The 22,965-nt window shown below is 49.6% G+C and overlaps 1 protein-coding gene across 1 annotated transcript in view; it reads left to right on the forward strand.

The window, feature by feature from the left end:
• The first annotated feature begins 249 nt into the window (after positions 1-249).
• LOC135057124 (uncharacterized) overlaps positions 250-22,965 on the forward strand; it is a 249,703-nt gene continuing 226,987 nt past the window's right edge. The window contains exon 1 of the mRNA XM_063963019.1: positions 250-382. Coding sequence (XP_063819089.1) covers positions 281-382 — 102 coding nt within the window. The 5' untranslated portion in view covers positions 250-280. The remainder of the gene's footprint in view (positions 383-22,965) is intronic.

Below are 22,965 nucleotides of genomic sequence, written 5' to 3' on the forward strand. Positions count from 1 at the left end.
AGAAAGCATTGCACCTATGCAGCCCTTGCTCTGTGTCCTGCAGCAGCTGCACGGGTACCCGCCCTCTCTCACACCTCCCTGCCTGCCCCCAGCGCCTGTCACACTGCCATGTGCGGGACCCGCGCCCTCTCCCTGTGCTGAGGCCGGGGGCGGGGCTGGAGGAGGGGCCGGGGGCGGGGATAAGAACGTCAGTGTGGCCGGTCACTGAGGAGGAAGCAGCTTGCGTTCCCCTGCCAATCACACCTCACTTCCGGGCTGTGCGTTCCACTTCACTTCCGGCATGTGCGTTCCACAGACAGGAAGGGAGTTGTCTTCCACCATTGCAGCAACTTCCGGGTTTCCGTCGAACGGGAGACTGGAGTCACTCGTCCGGCAACAGCAGGTAATGGGGTCCTATTATACAGGGGGAGCAGCCTGTAGTGTGCTGTCATTATTATTCATTTTTTATTATTAAACAGGGATAGCAGCCTGTGGTGTCCAGTTATTATAATTATTATACAGGGGGAGTAGCCTGTGGTGTCCTGCAGGAACGTGCAGTGAGCTAAATAGCTCAGGGAGAGCAGCCTGTGGTGTCCTGTTATTATTATTATTATACAGGGGGAGTAGCCTGTGGTGTCCTGTCATTATTGTTATTATTTTATACAGGGGGAGCGGCCTGTGGTGTCCAGTTATTATTATTTCTCTTACGTCAGAGGATGCTGGGGACTCCAAAACGCCCATGGGGTATAGACGGGATCCGCAGGAGACATGGGCATACTATAAAACTTTGAATGAGTGTGAACTGGCTCCTCCCTCTATGCCCCTCCTCCAGACCTCAGTTAGATTCTGTGCCCAGGAGAGACTGGACACACACTGGGGGAGCTCTACAGAGTTTCTCTGAAAATACTTTTTGTTAGATTTTTTATTTTCAGGGAGACCTGCTGGCTACAGGCTGCCTGCATCGTGGGAGTGAGGGGAGAGAAGTCAGACCTACTTCTTCTGAGTTAAGGGCTCTGCTTCTTAGGCTACTAGACACCATTAGCTCCAGAGGGTTCGATCACTTGGTGCGCCTAGCTGCTTGTTCCCTGAGCCGTGCCGTCACCCCCCTCACAGAAGCCATAAGAAAGAAGCCGGGAGAGTATACAGAAGGCAGAAGACCTCAGTGACGGCAGAAGACTTCAGTAACGAAGGTACAGCGCTCCATGCTCCCACACACACACCAACGGCACTCACAGGGCGCAGGGGGGAGCGCCCTGGGCAGCAGGTTACTGGACTTTTCACTGGCATAAATGCATATTAGAGGTTCCTGGGCACTATATATGAGACCCCCGCCAGTATAATAGTTTAAATTTGAGCGGGACTACAGCGCGCCGGGTGGGGGCGTGGCTTAGCCGCACAGCTTACCAACGCCATTTTCTCTCTTCACAGAGCATGCAGAGACGCTGGCTCGGACCTCCAGTCTCCTTTACAAGTACAGGGAGCAAAACGGGGAGGGGGGGCACAGTCAGTTGGTGCTATATATATAAAAAAAAACAGCGCAGTGAACATATATTATTTCTCTGACGTCCTAGTGGATGCTGGGGACTCCATAAGGACCATGGGGAATAGCGGCTCCGCAGGAGACTGGGCACAAAAGTAAAGCTTTAGGACTACCTGGTGTGCACTGGCTCCTCACCCTATGACCCTCCTCCAAGCCTCAGTTAGATTTTTGTGCCCGAACGAGAAGTGTGTACACTAGGTGGCTCTCCTGAGCTGCTTAGTGAAAGGTTTAGTTTTAGGTTTTTTATTTTCAGTGAGACCTGCTGGCAATAGGCTCACTGCATTGAGGGACTAAGGGGAGAAGAAGCGAACTCACCTGCGTGCAGAGTGGATTGGGCTTCTTAGGCTACTGGACACCATTAGCTCCAGAGGGATCGAACACAGGCCCAGCCATGGAGTCCGGTCCCAGAGCCGCGCCGCCGGCCCCCTTACAGAGCCAGAAGCAAGAAGAGGTCCGGAAAATCGGCGGCAGAAGACATCCTGTCTTCACCAAGGTAGCGCACAGCACTGCAGCTGTGCGCCATTGCTCCTCAGCACACTTCACACTTCGGTCACTGAGGGTGCAGGGCGCTAGGAGGGGGCGCCCTGAGCAGCAATAAAAACACCTTGGCTGGCGAAAATACATCACATATAGCCCCCAGGGCTATATGGATGAATTTTAACCCCTGCCAGAATCCATAAAAAAGCAGGAGAAAAGTCCGCGCAAAAGGTGCGGAGCCTATCTCCTCAGCACACTGGCGCCATTTTTCCTCACAGCTTCGTTGGAGGGAAGCTCCCTGGCTCTCCCCTGCAGTCACTACACTACAGAAAGGGTTAAAAAAGAGAGGGGGGCACTAATTAGGCGCAGTATTAACAATACAGCAGCTATAAGGGGAAAAACACTTATATAAGGTTATCCCTGTATATATATAGCGCTCTGGTGTGTGCTGGCATACTCTCCCTCTGTCTCCCCAAAGGGCTAGTGGGGTCCTGTCCTCTATCAGAGCATTCCCTGTGTGTGTGCTGTGTGTCTGTACGTTTGTGTCGACATGTATGAGGAGGAAAATGATGTGGAGGCGGAGCAAAATGCCTGTAATAGGGATGTCACCCCCTAGGGGGTCGACACCTGAGTGGGTGAACTGTTGGAAGGAATTAACAGTGTCAGCTCTTTACAAAAGATAGTGGTTGACATGAGACAGCCGGCTACTCGGCTTGTGCCTGTCCAGACGTCTCATAGGCCGTCAGGGGCTCTAAAGCGCCTGTTACCTCAGATGGCAGATACAGACGCCGACACGGATACTGACTCCTGTGTCGACGGTGAAGACAAATGTGACTTCCAGTAGGGCCACACGTTACATGATTGAGGCAATGAAAAATGTTTTACACATTTCTGATAATACGAGTACCACCAAAAGGGGTATTATGTTCGGTGAGGAAAAACTACCTGTAGTTTTCCTGAATCTGAGAAATTAAATAAGGTGTGTGATGAAGCGTGGGTTTCCCCCGATAAAAACTGATAATTTCTAAAAAGTTATTGGCATTATATCCTTTCCCGCCAGAGGTTAGGGTGCGTTGGGAAACACCCCCTAGGGTGGATAAAGCGCTCACACGCTTGTAAAAACAAGGGCTCTACCCTCTCCTGAGATGGCCGCCCTTAAGGATCCTGCTGATAGAAAGCAGGAGGGTATCCTAAAATGTATTTACACACATACTGGTGTTATACTGCGACCAGCAATCGCCTCAGCCTGGATGTGCAGTGCTGGGTTGGCGTGGTCGGATTCCCTGACTGAAAATATTGATACCCTAGATAGGGACAGTATATTATTGCCTATAGAGCATTTAAAAGATGCATTTCTATGTATGCGTGATGCACAGCGGAATATTTGCCGACTGGCATCAAGAGTAAGTGCGTTGTCCATTTCTGCCAGAAGAGGGTTATGGACACGACAGTGGTCAGGTGATGCGGATTCCAAACAGCATATGGAAGTATTGCCTTATAAAGGGGAGGAGTTATTTGGGGTCGGTCTTTCAGACCTGGTGGCCACGGCAACAGCTGGGAAATCCACGTTTTTACCCCAGGTCGCCTCTCAACATAAGAAGACGCCGTATTATCAGGCGCAGTCCTTTCGTTCCCATAAGGGCAAGCGGGCAAAAGGTTCCTCATTTCTGCCCCGTGACAGAGGAAGAGGAAAAAGGCTGCAGAAATCAGCCAGTTCCCAGGAACAGAAGCCCTCTCCCGCCTCTGCCAAGCCCTCAGCATGACGCTGGGGCTTTACAAGCGGACTCAGGCACGGTGGGGGCCCGTCTCAAGAATTTCAGCGCGCAGTGGGCTCACTCGCAAGTAGACCCCTGGATCCTTCAGGTGGTATCTCAGGGGTACAAATTGGAATTCGAGACGTCTCCCCCTCGCCGTTTCCTAAAGTCGGCTTTACCGACGTCTCCCTCCGTCAGGGAGGCAGTTTTGGAAGCCATTCACAAGCTGTATTCCCAGCAGGTGATAATCAAGGTACCCCTCCTGCAACAGGGAAAGGGGTATTATTCCACACTGTTGTGGTACCGAAGCCGGATGGCTCGGTGAGACCGATTTTAAATCTAAAATCTTTGAACACTTACATACAAAAGTTCAAATTCAAGATGGAGTCACTCAGAGCAGTGATTGCGAACCTGGAAGAAGGGGACTACATGGTGTCTTTGGACATCAAGGATGCTTACCTTCATGTCCCAATTTACCCTTCTCACCAAGGGTACCTCAGGTTTGTGGTACAGAACTGTCACTATCAGTTTCAGACGCTGCTGTTTGGATGGTCCACGGCACCCCGGGTCTTTACCAAGGTAATGGCCGAAATGATGATACTCCTTCGAAGGAAGGGAGTTTTAGTTATCCCTTACTTGGACGATCTCCTGATAAGGGTAAGATCCAGAGAACAGTTGGAGGTCGGTGTAGCACTATCTCAGGTAGTGTTGCGGCAGCACGGTTGGATTCTCAATATTCCAAAATCGCAGCTGGTTCCGACGACTCGTCTTCTGTTCCTAGGGATGATCCTGGACACAGTCCAGAAAAAGGTGTTTCTCCCGGAGGAGAAAGCCAGGGAGTTATCCGAGCTAGTCAGGAACCTCCTAAAACCGAGCCAAGTCTCAGTGCATCAATGCACAAGGGTTATGGGAAAAATGGTGGCTTCCTACGAAGCAATCCCATTCGGCAGATTCCACGCAAGAACTTTCCAGTGGGACCTGCTGGACAAATGGTCCGGGTCGCATTTTCAGATGCATCAGCGGATAACCCTGTCACCAAGGACAAGGGTGTCCGTCCTGTGGTGGTTGCAGAGTGCTCATCTTCTAGAGGGCCGCAGATTCGGCATTCAGGACTGGGTCCTGGTGACCACGGATGCCAGCCTGCGAGGCTGGGGAGCAGTCACACAGGGAAGAAATTTCCAGGGCTTATGGTCAAGCCTGGAGACATCACTTCACATAAATATCCTGAAGCTAAGGGCCATTTACAATGCTCTAAGCTTAGCAAGACCTCTGCTTCAGGGTCAGCCGGTGTTGATCCAGTCGGACAACATCTCGGCAGTCACCCACGTAAACAGACAGGGTGGCACAAGAAGCAGGAGGGCAATGGCAGAAGCTGCAAGGATTCTTCGCTGGGCGGAAAATCATTTGATAGCACTGTCAGCAGTATTCATTCCGGGAGTGGACAACTGGGAAGCAGACTTCCTCAGCAGACACGACCTCCACCCGGGAGAGTGGGGACTTCACCCAGAAGTCTTCCACATGAGTATAAACTGTTGGGAAAAACTCGACAGGTATTGCACCAGGTCAAGGGACCCTCAGGCAATAGCTGTAGACGCTCTGGTAACACCGTGGGTGTACCGGTCAGTGTATGTGTTCCATCCTCTGCCTCTCATAACCAAGGTACTGAGAATTATAAGATGGAGAGGAGTAAACACTATATTCGTGGCTCCGGATTGGCCATGAAGGACTTGGTAACCGGAACTTCAAGAGATGCTCACGGAGGATCCGTGGCCTCTACCTCTAAGAAGGGACCTGCTCCAGCAAGGACCCTGTCTGTTCCAAGACTTACCGCGGCTGCGTTTGACGGCATGGCGGTTGAACGCCGGATCCTGAAGGAAAAAGGCATTCCGGATGAAGTCATCCCTACCCTGATCAAAGCCAGGAAGGATGTAACCGCAAAACATTATCACCGTATTTGGCGAAAATATGTTGCGTGGTGAGAGGCCAGTAAGGCCCGACTGAGGAATTTCAACTGGGTCGATTCCTACATTTCCTGCAAACAGGAGTGTCTATGGGCCTGAAATTGGGGTCCATTAAGGTTCAAATTTCGGCCCTGTCAATTTTCTTCCAAAAAGAACTAGCTTCAGTCCCTGAAGTTCAGACGTTTGTAAAAGGGGTACTGTATATACAGCCTCCTTTTGTGCCTCCACTGGCACCTTGGGATCTCAATGTAGTTTTTGGGTTCCAAAAGTCACATTGGTTTGAACCACTTAAATCTGTGGAGTTAAAATATCTCACATGGAAAGTGGTCATGCTGTTGGCCCTGGCCTGGGCCAGGCGCGTGTCAGAATTGGCGGCTTTATCCTATAAAAGCCCTTATCTGATTTTCCATTCGGACAGGGCGGAATTGAGGACTCGTCCTCAGTTTCTCCCTAAGGTGGTTTCAGCGTTTCACCTGAACCAACCTATTGTGGTGCCTGCGGCTACTAGGGACTTGGAGGACTCCAAGTTGCTAGACGTTGTCAGGGCCCTGAAAATATGTTTCCAGGACGGCTGGAGTCAGAAAATCTGACTCGCTGTTTATCCTGTATGCACTCAACAAGCTGGGTGCTCCTGCTTCTAAGCAGACTATTGCTCGTTGGATTTGTAGTACAATTCAGCTTGCACATTCTGTGGCAGGCCTGCCACAGCCAAAAATCTGTAAATGCCCACTCCACAAGGAAGGTGGGCTCATCTTGGGTGGCTGCCCAAGGGGTCTCGGCTTTACAACTTTGCCGAGCAGCTACTTGGTCAGGAGCAAATACGTTTGTAAAATTCTGCAAATTTGATACCCTGGCTGAGGAGGACCTGGAGTTCTCTCATTTGGTGCTGCAGAGTCATCCGCACTCTCCCGCCCGTTTGGGAGCTTTGGTATAATCCCCATGGTCCTTACGGAGTCCCCAGCATCCACTAGGACGTCAGAGAAAATAAGAATTTACTTACCGATAATTCTATTTCTCGTAGTCCGTAGTGGATGCTGGGCGCCCATCCCAAGTGCGGATTGTCTGCAATACTGGTACATAGTTATTGTTGCCAAAAATCGGGTTATTGCTGTAGTGAGCCATCTTTTCTAGAGGCTCCTCTGTTATCATGCTGTTAACTGGGTTTAGATCACAAGTTATACGGTGTGATTGGTGTGGCTGGTATGAGTCTTACCCGGGATTCAAAATCCTTCCTTATTGTGTACGCTCGTCCGGGCACAGTATCCTAACTGAGGCTTGGAGGAGGGTCATAGGGGGAGGAGCCAGTGCACACCAGGTAGTCCTAAAGCTTTACTTTTGTGCCCAGTCTCCTGCGGAGCCGCTATTCCCCATGGTCCTTACGGAGTCCCCAGCATCCACTATGGACTACGAGAAATAGAATTATCGGTAAGTAAATTCTTATTTTTTTAGTAGTATATGGGCGCTAGGGTGTGAGCTGGTATACTCCCTCTGTGTTCTCTCTAACAGGCTTTCCTATGGGTCTGTCCCCTATTGCCAGTGTTTGTGTGTGTGTCGGTACAGTGTGTCGACTTGTCTGAGGCTGAGTGCTCCTCTCCGGAGGAAGTTACTGGGGGCTCAGAGAATGATTTGGGAGTGAATCTGTCGGCACAGCCGACTGCTGATTGGGTGAATATGTTGAGTACATTGATAGCGAATGTGGCGTTATTGTCTAAGAGGCTGGATAAATCTGATTCTCAGACACAAAAACGTGGAGAAAATCCATGGAGGATGCCTTGTCTCAGGTACAGGCCCCCTCAGGGTCACAAAAGCGTTAATTTACCCAGATGGCGGATTCTGATACTGACATGGACTCCGATTCCAGTGTCGACTTTAGTGAGGCCAGTTTACATCCAAAATTGGTAAAGAGTATTCATCGCATGATTGTGGCTATTTAAGATGTTTTACATATTTCTGAGGAACCTCCTGTTCCAGATACAAGGGTTTGTTTATTTAAAGGGGAAAGTCTGAGGTGAAGTTTCTCCCCTCTCATGAACTGAATGCTCTTTGTGAGAAGGCTTGGGAGTCGCCTGACAAAAGATGGCAGATTCCCAAGAGAATTTTTATGGCATATCCTTTACCCTCTGACGACAGGGAAAAGTGGGAGTCATCTCCCAATGTGGACAAGGCTCTGTCCCGACTGTCCAAAAAAGTGGCTCTTCCGTCTCCTGACACAGCTGCCCTCAAGGATCCTGCGGATCGCAAGCAGGAAATGACATTAAAGGCCATTGGTCGGCATGGGTGAGTAGTGCTATTGCTAAGTGGGGTGATAATTTGGCATTTGACATGGATACCCTTGATAAGGATAACATTCTTGGTTATATCAGGGACGCTACAGCTCACCTAAAGGATGCGGCGAGGGATATTAGCCTCTTGGGATCAAGGGCCAATGCCATGGCAGTCTCGGCCAGGAGGGCGCTGTAGATTAATCAATGGAATGCTGATGCCGACTCCAGGAAAAGCTATGGAAGCTCTCCCTTTTAAAGGTAGTGTCTTGTTTGGTGACAGCCTCGCTGACCTGGTGTCTACCGCTACTGCGGGTAAGTCATCTTTTCTTCCTTATCTTCCCGCACAACAGAAAAAGGCGCCCCATTATCAGATGCAGTCGTTTTTACCTAATAAATACAAAAAAGGAAGGGGCTCGTCCTTCCTCACTTCAAAAAGTAGAGGAAGGGGAAAAAGGTCGCCTGCTGTGTCTAACGCCCAGGACCAAAAGTCCTACCCCGCCTCTGCCAAGTCCACCGCATGACGCTGGGGCTCCCCTAAGGTGAATTTATTGCACAAAAGATTAGAGAACAGACAGGGAATCTACCCATGTCTGTCCGTATGTCGCAGAGACCTTCAGAGTCTCTCAATGCTCACTATCCAAAATAATAGACACTGATATCGACACGGAGTCTGACTCCAGTGTCAACTACGATAATGCAAAGTTACAGCCAAAATGGCAGGAAAGTATTCAATGTATGATTATTGTAATAAAAGATGATTTGCATATCACTGATGACTCATCTGTCCCTGACACAAGGGTACACATGTTTAAGGGGAAGAAAGCTGAGGTAAATTTCCTCCCTCTCATGATAAAAAAAGAGCGTGAATCTCCAGACAAGAAGCTGCAGCTTCCCAAAAAGAATTCTCAGTGAGTATCCTTTCCCTAATGGGGCCAGGATACGATGGTAATCTTCCCCTAGGGTGTACAAGGCATTGACACGTTTACCCAAAAAGGGAAGCGCTGACTTTACAGCTATCCTCAGGGATCCTGCAGATAGCATGCAGTTAAAGTACTTTGAAGTCCATTTACACACATTCTGGTACTCTACTCAGACCCGCGATTGTGTCGGCATGGGTTTATAGCGCTGTAGCAGCGTGGGCAGATACCTTGTCAGCAGAGATTGAGAGACCCTAGTATGTGTGTATATATGTATGTATGTGTGTGTGTATATATATATATATATATATATATATATATATATATATATGTGTGTGTGTGTATATATATATATATATATATATATATATATATGCTGTCTTAGATAGATAGGTATAGATAGAGATAGAGAGATATATATATATATATATATATATATATATATATATATATATATATACATGCCCAAACACATTAGTCTACAGGGTTCTAGAGTCAACGCTATGTCGATTTCTGCTTGATGTGCCCTGTGGAACATGCAATGGACAGGTGATGCCAATTTAAAAGGCATATGGAAGGTTTACCTTACAAGGCTGAGGATTGTGTGGAGAAGGGCTCTCGGACCTGGTCTCCACAGCTATAGCTGGTAATTCTGATCTTTTGCCTTATATTCCTGCACAGCCTAGGAAAGCACGACATTATCAAATGCAGTCCTTTCGATCACAAAGAACCAAGAAAGTCCGAGGTGCGTCCTTTCTTGCCAGAAGCATGGGCAGAGGAAAGAAGCTGCACAACACAGCTTGTTCCCAGGAACAGAAGTCCTCCCCGGCTTCCACTAAATCCACCGCATGTCGCTGGGGCTCCACAGGCAGAGCTAGGCCCGGTGGGGGCACGTCTTCGAAATTTCAGCCACAAGTGGGTTCACTCCCTGTTGGATCCCTGGGCAATAGATATTGTGTCTCAGGGATACAAGCTGGACTTCGAGGAGATGCCCTCTCACCGACGGCCCTGCCGGCTTCCCCACACGAGAGGGAAATAGTGTTAACTGCAATTAACAAATTGTATCTTCAACAGGTGGTGGTCAAGGTTCCCCTCCTTCAACAAGGAGGGGGTTATTATTCGACCATGTTGTAGTCCCGAAACCAGACGGTTCGTCAGACCCATATTGACTTTAAAATCCCTAAACATATAGCTGAAAAGGTTCAAGTTCAAGATGGAATCGCTAAGAGCGGTCGTCGCAAGCCTGGAAGGGGGGGATTTTATGGTGTCTCTGGACATAAAGGAAGCATACCTTCATGTCCCCATTTATCCACCTCATAAGGCGTACCTCAGATCTGTGGTACAGGATTGTCATTACCAATTTCAGACGTTGCCGTTTGGTCTCTCCACGGCACCGAGAATATTTACCAAGGTAATGGTGGAAATGATGGTACTCCTGCGGAAGCAAGGGGTCGCAATTATCCCAAACTTGGACGATCTCCTCATAAAAGCGGGATCAAGAGAGCAGTTGCTGATCAGCGTAGCACTTTCTTTGGAAGTGTAACGGCAACACGTCTGGCTCATCTGCCTTTCCTAGGCATGATTCTAGACACAGACCAGAAAAGGGTTTATCTCCCGACATAGAGAGCTCAGGAGCTCATGACACTGGTCAGGAACCTATTAAAACCAAAACAGGTGTCAGTGCATCACTGCACTCGAGTCCTGGGAAGGATGATGGCATCATACGAGGCCATTCCCTTCAGCAGGTTCCATGCAAGGACCTTTCAATGGGACTTACTGGACAAGTGGTCCGGATAACATCTTCAGATGCATCGGTTAATCACCCTATCCCCCAGGGCCAGGGAGTCTCTCCTGTTGTGGCTGGAGAGTGCTCACCTTCTCGAGGGCTGCAGATTCGGCATTCAGGACTGGGTCCTGGTGACCACGGATGCAAGCCTCCGAGGGTGGGGAGCAGTCACATAGGGAAGATATTCCAAGGTCTGTGGTCAAGTCAGGAGACTTGCCTTCACATCAACATCCTGGAACTAAGGGCCGTATACAACGCCCTACGTCAAGCGGAGACCCTGCTTCGCGACCAACCGGTTCTGATTCAGTCAGACACCATCACCGCAGTGGCTCATGTAAACCGACAAGGCGGCACAAGGAGCAGGAAAGCGATGGCGGAAGCCACCAGAGTTCTTCGCTGGGCAGAAAATCACGTAAGCGCACTGTCAACAGTGTTCATCCCAGGAGTGGACAACTGGGAAGCAGACTTCCTCAGCAGACACGACTTCCACCCGGGAGAGAGGGGGCTTCATCAGGAAGTCTTCGCACAGACTGCAAGTCAGTGGGTACTGCCACAGGTGGACATGATGGCATCCCGCCTCAACAAAAAACTACAGAGGTTTTGCATCAGGTCAAGAGACCCTCAGGCGATAGCTGTAGACGCCCTGGTGACACCGTGGGTGTTCCAGTCGGTCTATGTATTTCCTTCTATTCCTCTCATACACAAGGTGCTGAGAATAATAAGAAAAAGAGGAGTGAGAACAATACTCATTGTTCCAGATTGGCCACGAAGGACTTGGTATCCAGATCTGCAAGAAATGATCACAGAGGACCCGTGGCCTCTTCCTCTAAGACAGGACTTGTTGCAGCAGGGGCCCTGTCTGTTCCAAGACTTACCGCGGCTGCGTTTGACGGCATGGCTGTTGAACGCTGGATCCTAGCAGAGAAAGGCATTCCAGATGAGGTCATTCCTACGCTGATAAAGACTAGTAAGGACGTAACAGCTCAACATTAAATTTGGGCCTAAAATTGGGTTCCATTAAGGTCCAGATTTCGGCCCTATCCATTTTCTTTCAAGAGGAGTTGACTTCTCTACCTGAAGTTCAGACGTTGTAAAGGGAGTGCTGAATATTCAGCCCCCTTTTGTGCCTCCAGTGGCATCTTGGGATCTTAACGTGGTGTTGAGTTTCCTGAAATCCCACTGGTTTGGACCACTCAAAACGGTGGAGTTGAAATATCTCACGTGGAAGGTGGTATTGCTATTAGCCTTGGCTAGGCGTGTGTCAGAGTTGGCGGCTTTGTCACATAAATGCCCCTCTCTGGTTTTCCATGTGGATAGAGCAGAATTGCGGACCCGTCCACAATTTTTTCCGAAACTGGTTTCATCCTTTCATATAAAATAACCTATTGTGGTGCCTGTGGCTTCTACTGACTTGGAGGATTCCGAGTTACTTGATGTGGTCAGGGCTTTGATGGTTTTTGTAGCCAGAACGGCTAGTGTCAGGAAAACAGAATCTTTGTTTATCCTGTATGCTTCCAACAAGCTGGGTGCTCCTGCTTCAAAGCAAACTATTGCTTGCTGGATCTGTAGCATGATTCAGCATGCTCATTCTGCGGCTGGATTGCCGCTGCCTAAATCAGTAAAGGCCCATTTAACGAGGAAGGTGAGCTCTTCTTGGGCGGCTGCCCGAGGGGTCTCGGCATTACAGCTTTGCTGAGCGGCTTCTTGGTCAGGTTCAAACATTTTTGCAAAGTTCTACAAGTTTGATACCCTGGCTGAGGAGGACCCTAGTTTGCTCAATCGGTGCTGCAGAGTCATCCGCACTCTCCCGCCCGTTTGGGAGCTTTGGTATAATCCCCATGGTCCTTACGGAGTCCCCAGCATCCACTAGGACGTTAGAGAAAACAAGATTTTACTTACCGGTAAACCTATTTCTCTATCGTCCTAGTGGATGCTGGGGTTCCTGAAAGGACCATGGGGAATAGCGGCTCCGCAGGAGACAGGGCACAAAAAGTAAAGCTTTTCCAGATCAGGTGGTGTGCACTGGCTCCTCCCCCTATGACCCTCCTCCAGACTCCAGTTAGATTTTTGTGCCCGGCCGAGAAGGGTGCAATTCTAGGTGGCTCTCATAAAGAGCTGCTTAGAGAAAGTTTAGCTTAGGTTTTTTATTTTACAGTGATTCCTGCTGGCAACAGGATCACTGCAACGAGGGACAGAGGGGAGAAGAAGTGAACTCACCTGCGTGCAGGATGGATTGGCTTCTTGGCTACTGGACATCAGCTCCAGAGGGACGATCACAGGTACAGCCTGGATGGTCACCGGAGCCGCGCCGCCGGCCCCCTTGCAGATGCTGAAGTAAGAAGAGGTCCAGAATCGGCGGCTGAAGACTCCTGCAGTCTTCTAAAGGTAGCGCACAGCACTGCAGCTGTGCGCCATTTTCCTCTCAGCACACTTCACACGCAGTCACTGAGGGTGCAGGGCGCTGGGGGGGGGGCGCCCTGGGAGGCAAATGAAAACCTATTTAAAGGCTAAAAATACCTCACATATAGCCCCCAGAGGCTATATGGAGATATTTAACCCCTGCCTGGATTCACAAAATAGCGGGAGACGAGCCCGCCGGAAAAGGGGCGGGGCCTATCTCCTCAGCACACGGCGCCATTTCCTCTCACAGCTCCGCTGGTCAGGACGGCTCCCAGGTCTCTCCCCTGCACTGCACTACAGAAACAGGGTAAAACAGAGAGGGGGGGCAAATTTAATGGCAATATTTTGATATATATAAAGCAGCTATAAGGGAGCACTTATTATAAGGCTATCCCTGTCATATATAGCGCTTTTTTGGTGTGTGCTGGCAGACTCTCCCTCTGTCTCCCCAAAGGGCTAGTGGGTCCTGTCTTCGTGTAGAGCATTCCCTGTGTGTCTGCTGTGTGTCGGTACGTGTGTGTCGACATGTATGAGGACGATATTGGTGTGGAGGCGGAGCAATTGCCAAATATGGGGATGTCACCTCCTAGGGGGTCGACACCAGAATGGATGCCTTTATTTGTGGAATTACGGGATAGCGTCAACTCGCTTAAGCAGTCGTTTGACGACATGAGGCGGCCGGACAATCAATTAGTGCCTGTCCAGGCGCCTCAAACACCGTCAGGGGCTGTGAAACGCCCTTTGCCTCAGTCGGTCGACACAGACCCAGACACAGGCACTGATTCCAGTGGTGACGGTGTCGAATCAACCGTATTTTCCAGTAGGGCCACACGTTATATGATTTTGGCAATGAAGGAGGCGTTACATTTAGCTGATACTACAGGTACCACTAAACAGGGTATTATGTGGGGTGTGAAAAAACTACCTATAGTTTTTCCTGAATCAGAAGAATTAAATGACGTGTGTGATGAAGCGTGGGTTGCCCCTGATAAAAAGCTGATAATTTCAAAGAAATTATTGGCATTATACCCTTTCCCGCCAGAGGTTAGGGAGCGCTGGGAAACACCTCCTAGGGTGGACAAGGCGCTAACACGCTTATCTAAACAAGTGGCGTTACCCTCTCCTGAGACGGCCGCACTTAAAGATCCATCAGATAGGAGGATGGAAAATATCCAAAAAAGTATATACACACATGCAGGTGTTATACTACGACCAGCTATAGCGACTGCCTGGATGTGCAGTGCTGGGGTAGTTTGGTCAGAGTCCCTGATTGAAAATATTGATACCCTGGACAGGGACAATATTTTACTGTCGTTAGAACAAATAAAGGATGCATTTCTTTATATGCGTGATGCACAGAGGGATATCTGCACACTGGCATCACGGGTAAGTGCTATGTCCATTTCGGCCAGAAGAGCTTTATGGACGCGACAGTGGACAGGCGATGCGGATTCAAAACGGCATATGGAAGTTTTGCCGTATAAAGGGGAGGAGTTATTTGGAGTCGGTCTATCAGATTTGGTGGCCACGGCTACAGCCGGGAAATCCACCTTTCTACCTCAAGTCACTCCCCAACAGAAAAAGGCACCGACTTTTCAACCGCAGCCCTTTCGTTCCTTTAAAAATAAGAGAGCAAAGGGCTATTCATATCTGCCACGAGGCAGAGGTCGAGGGAAGAGACAGCAACAGGCAGCTCCTTCCCAGGAACAGAAGCCCTCCCCGGCTTCTACAAAAGCCTCAGCATGACGCTGGGGCTTCTCAAGCGGACTCGGGGACGGTGGGCGGTCGTCTCAAAAATTACAGTGCACAGTGGGCTCACTCGCAGGTAGATCCCTGGATCCTGCAGATAATATCTCAGGGGTACAGGTTGGAATTAGAGACAGATCCACCTCGCCGTTTCCTGAAGTCTGCTTTACCAACGTCCCCCTCCGAAAGGGAGACGGTTTTGGAAGCCATTCACAAGCTGTACTCTCAGCAGGTGATAGTCAAGGTACCTCTTCTACAACAAGGGAAGGGGTATTATTCCACTCTATTTGTGGTACCGAAGCCGGATGGCTCGGTAAGGCCTATTCTAAATCTGAAGTCCTTGAACCTGTACATAAAGAAGTTCAAGTTCAAGATGGAGTCACTCAGAGCAGTGATAGCGAACCTGGAAGAAGGGGACTTTATGGTATCCTTGGACATCAAGGATGCGTATCTCCACGTTCCAATTTACCCCTCACACCAGGGGTACCTCAGGTTCGTTGTACAAAACTGTCACTATCAGTTTCAGACGCTGCCGTTTGGTTTGTCCACGGCACCTCGGGTCTTTACAAAGGTAATGGCCGAGATGATGATTCTTCTTCGAAGAAAAGGCGTATTAATTATCCCATACTTGGACGATCTCCTAATAAGGGCAAGGTCCAGAGAACAGCTAGAGATGGGATTAGCACTATCTCAAGAGGTGCTAAAGCAGCACGGATGGATTCTGAATATTCCAAAATCCCAATTAATGCCGACAACTCGTCTGCTATTCCTAGGGATGATTCTGGACACGGTTCAGAAAAAGGTTTTTCTTCCCGAGGAAAAAGCCAAGGAGTTATCCGACCTGGTCAGGAACCTCCTAAAACCAGGAAAGGTGTCTGTACATCAATGCACAAGAGTCCTGGGAAAAATGGTGGCTTCTTACGAAGCAATTCCATTCGGCAGATTCCATGCAAGAATTTTCCAAAGGGATCTGTTGGACAAATGGTCAGGGTCGCATCTTCAGATGCACCTGCGGATAACCCTGTCTCCAAGGACAAGGGGATCTCTTCTGTGGTGGTTGCAGAGGGCTCATCTATTGGAGGGCCGCAGATTCGGCATACAGGATTGGATCCTGGTGACCACGGACGCCAGCCTGAGAGGCTGGGGAGCAGTCACACAAGGAAGAAACTTCCAGGGAGTGTGGTCGAGCCTGGAAAAGTCTCTTCACATAAACATTCTGGAACTAAGAGCAATCTACAATGCTCTAAGCCAGGCGGAACCTCTGCTTCAAGGAAGACCGGTGTTGATCCAGTCGGACAACATCACGGCAGTCGCCCATGTAAACAGACAGGGCGGCACAAGAAGCAGGAGTGCAATGGCAGAAGCTGCCAGGATCCTTCGCTGGGCGGAGAATCACGTGATAGCACTGTCAGCAGTGTTCATCCCGGGCGTGGACAACTGGGAAGCAGACTTCCTCAGCAGACACGATCTTCACCCGGGAGAGTGGGGACTTCATCCAGAAGTTTTCCACATGCTAATAAACCGTTGGGAAAGACCAATGGTGGACATGATGGCGTCTCGCCTCAACAAAAAACTGGACAGGTATTGCGCCAGGTCAAGAGATCCGCAGGCAATAGCTGTGGACGCGCTGGTAACACCTTGGGTGTACCAGTCGGTGTATGTGTTTCCTCCTCTGCCTCTCATACCAAAGGTATTGAGAATCATACGGCAAAGCGGAGTAAGAACGATACTAGTGGCTCCGGATTGGCCAAGAAGGTCTTGGTACCCGGAACTTCAAGAGATGGTCACGGACGATCCGTGGCCTCTACCTCTGAGAAGGGACCTGCTTCAACAGGGTCCCTGCCTCTTTCAAGACTTACCGCGGCTGCGTTTGACGGCATGGCGGTTGAACGCCAGATCCTAAAAGGAAAAGGCATTCCAGACATTCCTACCTTGATTAAGGCAAGAAAGGAAGTCACCGCGAAGCATTATCACCGCATTTGGCGGAAATATGTTGCGTGGTGCGAGGATCGGAGTGCTCCGACGGAGGAATTTCAACTGGGTCGTTTCCTACATTTCCTGCAATCAGGATTGTCTATGGGTCTCAAATTGGGATCTATTAAGGTTCAAATTTCGGCCCTGTCAATATTCTTCCAAAAAGAATTGGCCTCAGTCCCTGAGGTCCAGACTTTTGTCAAAGGAGTACTGCATATACAGCCTCCTGTGGTGCCTCCGGTGGCACCGTGGGATCTAAATGTAGTTTTAGATTTCCTCAAATCCCATTGGTTTGAACCAATAAAAAATGTGGATTTGAAATATCTCACATGGAAAGTGACTATGTTACTGGCCCTGGCTTCCGCCAGGAGAGTATCTGAACTGGCGGCTTTATCTTATAAAAGCCCTTATTTAATTTTCCATTCGGATAGGGCAGAGCTGCGGACGCGTCCGCATTTTCTCCCTAAGGTGGTATCAGCGTTTCACCTGAACCAGCCTATTGTAGTGCCTGCGGCTACAAGCGACTTGGAGGACTCCAAGTTGTTGGACGTTGTCAGAGCTTTAAAAATATACATTTCAAGGACGGCTGGAGTCAGAAAATCTGACTCGCTGTTTATACTGTATGCACCCAACAAGTTGGGTGCGCCTGCTTCTAAGCAGTCGATTGCTCGTTGGATTTGTAACACAATTCAACTTGCACATTCTGTGGCAGGCCTGCCACAGCCTAAATCTGTTAAGGCCCATTCCACAAGGAAGGTGGGCTCATCTTGGGCGGCTGCCCGAGGGGTCTCGGCATTACAACTCTGCCGAGCAGCTACGTGGTCAGGGGAGAACACGTTTGTAAAATTCTACAAATTTGATACCCTGGCAAAAGAGGACCTGGAGTTCTCTCATTCGGTGCTGCAGAGTCATCCGCACTCTCCCGCCCGTTTGGGAGCTTTGGTATAATCCCCATGGTCCTTTCAGGAACCCCAGCATCCACTAGGACGATAGAGAAAATAAGAATTTACTTACCGATAATTCTATTTCTCGGAGTCCGTAGTGGATGCTGGGCGCCCATCCCAAGTGCGGATTATCTGCAATACTTGTACATAGTTATTGTTAACTAATTCGGGTTATTGTTTAGGGAGCCATCTTTCAGAGGCTCCTCTGTTATCATACTGTTAACTGGGTTTAGATCACAAGTTGTACGGTGTGATTGGTGTGGCTGGTATGAGTCTTACCCGGGATTCAAAATCCTCCCTTATTGTGTACGCTCGTCCGGGCACAGTACCTAACTGGAGTCTGGAGGAGGGTCATAGGGGGAGGAGCCAGTGCACACCACCTGATCTGGAAAAGCTTTACTTTTTGTGCCCTGTCTCCTGCGGAGCCGCTATTCCCCATGGTCCTTTCAGGAACCCCAGCATCCACTACGGACTCCGAGAAATAGAATTATCGGTAAGTAAATTCTTATTTTCTATTTCTCGTAGTCCGTAGTGGATGCTAGGCGCCCGTCCCAAGTGCGGACTTATTCTGCAATGCTTGTTTATAGTTATTGCTTCAATAAGGGTTATGTTATGGTTGCATCAGGGTTGGACCTGATGCTCTGTTGTTGTCATACTGTTGATTGGTTGTTATAAACTCATGTTATAAGGTGTGATTGGTGTGGCTGGTATGAATCTTGCCCTGGATTACCAAAATCCTTTCCTTGTACTGTCAGCTCTTCCGGGCACAGTTTCTCTAACTGAGGTCTGGAGGAGGGACATAGAGGGAGGAGCCAGAGCACACCAGAACCTAAATTCTTTCTTAAAGTGCCTGTGTCTCCTGCGGAGCCCGTCTATTCCCCATGCTCCTTATGGAGTCCCCAGCATCCACTACGGACTACGAGAAATAGATTTACTTCTCTTACGTCCTAGAGGATGCTGGGGTCCATATTAATACCATGGGGTTTAGACGGGTCCACCAGTAGCCATTGGCACTTTAAGAATTTAATAGTGTGGGCTGGCTCCTCATTCTATGCCCCTCCTACTAGACTCAGTTTAGAAAATGTGCCCGGAGGAGCCGGTCACAGCTAGGGGAGCTCTACAGAGCTTCTTTAGTAAAAGTTTTTTTTAGTGTTTATTATTTTACAGGGAGTCTGCTGGCAACAGCCTCCCTGCAGCGTGGGACTAAGGGGGGAGCAGTGTCCGCCCTGCGGGGTCTGAGCCACTATCTCCGCTGACTGGACACTGAGTTCCAGAGGGGATAGATCGCTCCCCGCTGCAGGTGATCGCTCGCCCCAGCAGCATGGCGCCACCACCTTGCAGAGCTGAAGAACGGTGGCGAGTGAGTCATCGGCTCCCTGGCAAGCGGGGAACCGAAGTGAAGATGGCGGCTACAAGGTAGGGGGTGCAGTAATATCTGCGCTCTGGGGGCTCAGCGGTACATGGTGCGGCGCTGTGAGGGGTGCCCTGAGCCGGTGCCTACACCCTATACTGACCACAAAGCCTGTCGGGGTCCCTGGATCTCAGCCAGCAGCAAATCCTCAGGCCAGTATAATCTTCAAAGAGCGGGAAGACAGCGCCATAAAGGGGGCAAAGCTTCTCCTCAGTGCGGACCCAGCAGCGTTTCAGCGCCATTTTCCTGCCTGCAGCTGCCTGTGTAGAGCAGTCCCTCCAGAGCAACTCCAGCTATCTGTACGGTACCAGGGGGTTGTAGAAGGGGGAGGGAGGGGGGGCTGTATATAGATTGTGTCACCTATTAAGGGACACAGTCAGCGCTGTTTGAGAGTCTCCCTGTATTGCAATGAATGTGGGTTGGCTCCAATCTCTGTGTCTCTCTGCCATTCTTGGGGGGAAACTCTGTCTACCCTGTACCCTGTGTGTATGTGGGGTTTGCAGGCAACCATGTCTAGAGACTCTATCATATGCTGCAGAGGATATATCTTCTCAGGATGATCCCATTCCATGTAATCAGGATTGCACTGTTGTAGCGCAGATCCCGGCTAGGGAACCGGAGTGGTTAGCCTCTCTTAGTGGGACTATTTCTCAGATTTCTGAAAGGGTTGCAAGAACTGAAACTTCAACTCAGGTATTACAGACCTCGATGGCTGTATGGCCTGGTCCTGTTCCCTCGGGTTCCCCTGCGGTACATTCTCACAAACGTGTCATTGCGCAGGATGACACGGATACAGAGTCTGACACAGCAGACGGTGATGGGGATGTGTCGAGGGGGGCGGCATCACTTGCTAAGGGGGGTGCAGTTGATGATTGAGTCCATGCGGGATGTGTTGAATATTGCTGACACAGCCCCTGAGCAGGTTGAGGAGGCCTTTTTCACAGACAGTAAGAAAGCCCGCTCACCTTCCCTGCATCTAAGGAATTAATTGCTATATTTGAAAAATCCTGGGAAAATCCGGAGAATAAATTCCAGAACCCTAAAAGGGTTCTGGTTGCTTTTCCCTTCCCGGAGGATGATAGAAAAAAATTGGGAGACCCCGCCTATAGTTGACGCGTCTGTGTCAAGGCTGTCAAAGCAGGTGGTCTTACCTGTCTCGGGATCTACTGCGTTGAAAGACCCGGCTGATCGCAAGATGGATGCTACGCTCAAATCCATTTACACGGCTTCAGGGGCGATCATGCGACCCACTATTGCCTGTGCATGGATTTCAAAAGCAATAACAAAGTGGTCAATCACTCTGCAGGAGGACTTGACTACGATGGATAAAGGTGATGTTGATTTGTTTTTACGTAACATACAGGATTCTGCAGGGTTTCTGGTAGAATCCATGAAGGATCTGGGTTCCATGGCTGCGGGGATCTCCTCCATGTCCGCCTCGGCTCGCAGGGGTCTCTGGCTGCGCCAATGGTCTGCAGACGCAGAATCCAGGTAGATTGTGGAGAGCCTACCATATACAGGTCAGGCTCTTTTTGGGGAGGTGCTGGATGCGTGGATTGCCACGGCTACCGCGGGTAAGTCTCCTTTTCTTCCCTCAGCTGCACCGGCTACGAACAAACCTTTTTCTCCCAACACGTCACAGTCCTTTCGGCCTGCTAGGACTAGAAATAACAAAACCTCTCGCACCTTCTTTAGAGGTGGTCGAGCCAAATCCAAAAAACCTGCACCTGCAGGTTCCCAGGAGCAGAAGCCTGCTTCTGGTGCCTCAAAGTTTGCAGCATGATGGTGGACCGCCCAGCCTGGAGGTCGGTCAGGTGGGAGCGAGACTCCGGCATTTCAGCCACGTCTGGGTGTCGTCCGGCCTGGATTCCTGGGTACAGGATATTGTGTCCCGGGGGTACAGGCTGGAGTTTCAAACTCTTCCACCTCACCGATTCTTCAAGTCAGGCTTGCCGGCTTTGCCGGCAGACAGGGATATCCTTCTGGAAGCCATAAAAAATTGGTAATGTCAGAAGTCATTGTTCCAGTTCCGCCTCATCAGCTGAACAAGGGTTACTATTCAAACCTTTTTGTGGTACCGAAACCGGATGGTTCAGTCAGGCCAATTTTTAAATTTAAATCGTTAAACCCTTACATTAGGGAGTTCAAGTTCAAAATGGAGTCTCTGAGAGCGGTGATCTCAGGTCTGGCAGATGGGGAGTTTCTGGTGTCCCTGGACATCAAGAATGCATACCTCCACATTCCGATTTGGTCGCTGCATCAGGCTTATCTCAGGTTTGCACTGTTAGACAATCACTATCATTTTCAAGCACTGCCATTTGGTCTCTTCACGACATTGAGGGTGTTCACCAAGGTGATAGTAGAGATGATGGTTCTCCTCTGCAAGCAGGGTGTGAACATAATTCCATATCTGGACGACCTGCTGATCAAGGCATCATCCAGGGAGAAGCTGTTAGGTCCATTGCTCTCACGATGCATCTGCTCAGGGAGCACGGTTGGATCCTGAACCCTCCAAAGTCTCATCTGGAGCCGACAAGGTGGCTGTCTTTCCTGGGGATGATCCTCGACACAGAGGTGCAGAGGGTGTTTCTACCGGTGGAGAAAGCATTGGTGATATAAACAATGGTCCGGGTTGTCTTGAAGCCTGCCTGGGTATCTGTTCATCAGTGCATCTGCCTTTTGGGGAAGATGGTTGCCTCCTACGAGGCTCTGCAGTAAGGAAGGTTTCATGCTCTGTCCTTTCAACTGGCTCTCCTGGACCAGTGGTTGGGATCTCACCTACACATGCACCAGAGGATACGTCTGTCGCCGAAAGCAAGTATTTCACTCCTCTGGTGGCTGCAACTACCTCACCTTTTTGGAGGGCTGAAGGTTCGGGGTTCAGGAGTGGATCCTTCTAACCACGGATGCAAGTCTGAGGTTGGGGAGCAGTCACTCAGGGGGAAACCTTCCAAGGAAGGTGGTCAAGTCAGGAATCCCTTCTTCCAATAAACATCCTGGAGCTAAGAGCCGTATACAATGGCCTTCTTCAAGCAGCACACCTTCTACAAGATTGGGCTGTTCAGGTGCAGTCGGACAACGTGACCACAGTGGGCAGAGAGACATGCGGTGGCGATTCCGGCAATCTTCATTCCGGGAGTAGACATCTGGAAAGCGGACTTCATCAGCAGACACGATCTCTATCCAGGAAAGTGGGGCCTCCACCCGGAGGTGTTCGGGGAGGTAACCGGTTGGTGGGGGGTTCCTCACATAGATAAGATCGCCTCCCACCTCAACAAGAAGCTGCGGAGGTACTGTTCCAGGTCGAGAGACCCACCAGCAGTGGCGGTGGACGCGCTGGTAACACTGTGGGTGTTCCCGTCAGTGTATGTGTTCCCTCCACTTCCTCTCATTCCAAGAGTTCTACAGCTTGTAAAAAGAACAAAGGTTCTGGCAATCCTCATTGCTCCGGACTGTGCCTTTTGTCAATATTAACCTGTTGGGTTCTCCCCTCATCAGGATAAGTAGGATTACAGTTTGGAGAATTAGATTGAAAAATCCACTGCAATTATTATTCACAATGTGTAATAATCACAACCAGCAAATCACACACTAATACCATAAATGGATATAGTTCTGAAACACTTTTAATTGATGCTCATGTGAATAAATTGGTTTGATAGGGTAACCCTGAAATGATCTTGGACTAATTTTATAAGTGAATATTGCTAGGACCTATTTATACAGTGAATTATTCTAAATTAGGTCTACCGTCCACTGCATATTATATGGGCCACCCATATCATTAATATTGCACCAGATAACAGGAAAAA

Source organism: Pseudophryne corroboree, chromosome 3 (genome assembly GCF_028390025.1).
Source record: "Pseudophryne corroboree isolate aPseCor3 chromosome 3, aPseCor3.hap2, whole genome shotgun sequence".
Classification (NCBI taxonomy): domain Eukaryota; kingdom Metazoa; phylum Chordata; class Amphibia; order Anura; family Myobatrachidae; genus Pseudophryne; species Pseudophryne corroboree.